This window comes from Palaemon carinicauda, chromosome 18, assembly GCF_036898095.1.
Source record: "Palaemon carinicauda isolate YSFRI2023 chromosome 18, ASM3689809v2, whole genome shotgun sequence".
NCBI classification, from domain to species: Eukaryota; Metazoa; Arthropoda; class Malacostraca; order Decapoda; family Palaemonidae; genus Palaemon; species Palaemon carinicauda.
The window spans coordinates 19,186,182-19,188,863 of record NC_090742.1 but is presented as its reverse complement, the minus strand read 5'-3'; the positions used below and the strand labels follow the sequence as shown (position 1 = coordinate 19,188,863).

The 2,682-nt window shown below is 37.3% G+C and overlaps 1 protein-coding gene across 1 annotated transcript; it reads left to right on the top strand.

Annotated features, from left to right (window-relative positions):
• Nucleotides 1-705: 705 nt before the first annotated feature.
• On the top strand, nt 706-2,479 carry LOC137657668 (cuticle protein 19-like). The gene is made up of 3 exons (XM_068392068.1): nt 706-727; nt 853-1,251; nt 1,960-2,479. Exons 1-3 carry the CDS (start codon nt 716-718, stop codon nt 2,338-2,340), a joined length of 792 nt encoding a protein of 263 aa, XP_068248169.1. The 5' UTR covers nt 706-715; the 3' UTR covers nt 2,341-2,479.
• Nucleotides 2,480-2,682: the final 203 nt, after the last annotated feature.

Sequence of the window (2,682 nt, the reverse complement as noted above, 5' to 3'; positions counted from 1 at the left end):
TTGGTGCCCTTGGGCTTATAGCATCTTGCCTTTCCAATTAGGGTTGTAGCTTGGCTGGTAATAATAATAATAATAATAATAATAATAATAATAATAATAATAATAATAATACATAAATATTTACATTTTTCTTCCCGGTCACGTTCGGAAGCATTGTCAGACGTACAACTATTCGGTCTCTCCCCGTCCTTCAGTTAAAAGGAGAGAGGGAGTAGTAATACCCTGTTGAGAGGTGGTGGGATGGGTTGAATCTGTGAGTGCATATCTATATACAGTAATTATTTAGCTTTCACTAGTTACAAATACTTTTCATGAAAGCCTGATCATGGACAATTCTATTATCAATTGAAATGGACCAAATTCACAATATCTGAGAATAGTTTTAAGGAAACATGAAAACCAAGACTAGAATATCAATGAAAAACATAAAAGATAATTCAGTGTTTGGGCCAGAGAGAAATTCCAACCCAGTTTGAAAAATGAATATTGTTTCCGGTTTGTCAGAGGAATGATAAACTATATGTCATTGGGGTTCGTGCGTTACTTCCTATTTCCTTCCATACGCGCAATTACAGGTAAACAATTAAGTGAAAAATGACATCTACTGACAAATCCGTTGGTCAGCGGGGTGTGGCTGCGAAGACTGACCATGAGTGAGCCTCATATATAAACACAGGCTCACTTCTTTTCCAGCATTCCAGGAAAAGCTAGAAACATGAGCGCTAAGGTTAGCGAGTGATGGAAGCTTCTCATTTCTTGTCTTCTGCGTTCTCTGTGATTTGTGGAATAATATATAGAATCTATTAGTTACGATACTCAAAGGATTAATTTGAATTTTGGGTTCTCTTACAGGTAATTTTGTTGTGTGTGGCGACGGTGGTTTTGGCCCGTCCTGATACTCCCGCTCCTGCAGGATACGGATATGCTGCCCCTGAACATCCTCTCTCCTACACGCCCGAACCTTCTTATCATGCCCCTGCTCCTAGTTACCATGCTCCTGAACCTTCTTACCATGCCCCTGAACCATCCTACCATGCTCCTGAACCTTCTTATCATGCCCCTGCTCCTAGTTACCATGCTCCTGAACCTTCTTACCATGCCCCTGAACCATCCTACCATGCTCCTGAACCTTCTTATCATGCCCCTGCTCCTAGTTACCATGCTCCTGAACCTTCTTACCATGCCCCTGAACCATCTTACCATGCTCCTGCTCCATCCTACCATGCACCTTCTTACGATGAAAAACACGAGGTGAGAATGATTTTGAAGTTTGTTGTTTTGAAAAGATATTTCTAAATCAATAAGTTTTAGTTAATATAACTAACCATTGACTAGAGGAATTTCTTTTCAAAAAAGCTTTGATGGAAGTAATTATTATAACTTAGTAATAGATATAAATTCATAAATACAGGTACGACGAAGATTATCTAGAAATATATATAGCATCAAAGAACTTCCATCAATATTACTATGGATAATAAAAATAAAAAGAATAAAAATAACAATAAGAACTCTACAGTAACATATTAAGTATTGAAATGTATTTAAAATGATAAAAAACAAGTTAACAAATAATATGAGTGGTTTTAAATCGAAAGAGAAAATTATTCAGATTTAAGAAAGTAGTTTTAGGATTTCTCATTCATTTGAATACCTAGAGAATATACATACATACATACATATATATATATGTATATATATATATATATATATGTATATATATATATATATATATATATATATATATATATATACTGTGGATCTCGTAATATTTTCAACATCACAGATTGTTGAATGTATCTGTAATAATAATAATAATAATAATAATAATAATAATAAAAATAATAATAATAATAATAATAATAATAATAATAATAATAATAATAATAATAATTATAATAATAATAATGTCCCACAAGTTCATAACGATGTAGTCACATGTCTTCTTTTCTTATATAGAAGGGAATGCCCTTTGCCTTCGACTACACCGTGAAGGACGAATACAAGGGCCTGGACTTCGGCCACGACTCCAACTCCGACGGGAACTTGGTGACCGGCAAGTACTACGTCCTCCTCCCCGACGGTCGCACTCAGATCGTCACTTACACCGCCGATCACTACAACGGATACCAGGCTGAGGTCACTTACGAGGGAGAGGCCAAGTACCCGGAACCTGAGCATTACAAGCCTGCTCCAGCCTACGGCCATCCTGCCCCTGCTTACGGAACACCAGCTCCAGCCTATGGTCATCCTGAACCTGCTTACGGAACACCAGCCCCATCCTACGGTCATCCTGAACCTGCTTACGGAACACCAGCTCCTGTCTATGGTCACCATTAACCTGTTTACGGAACATCAGCTTCATCCTACAGCCATCCTCCTCCTGCTTACGGAACACCAGCTCCATCCTATGGTCATCCTGAAACCGTTTACGAAACACAAGCTCCTACCTATGGAGCTCCCGAATACTAAAAGCTATCGAGTTAAATTATGTCTGAAGATTATATTTATTTTCTTAAATAAAAGTCTATTTTAGAAACATTTTATCAATTATCAGCATCATCTTCTCCTCCCATTCCTATTGACGCAAAGAGCCTCGGTTAAATTTTGCCCGTCATCTCTACCTTGAGCTTTTAAATCGATATTTCTCCATTCATCATCTACCTTACACTTCATAGTCCT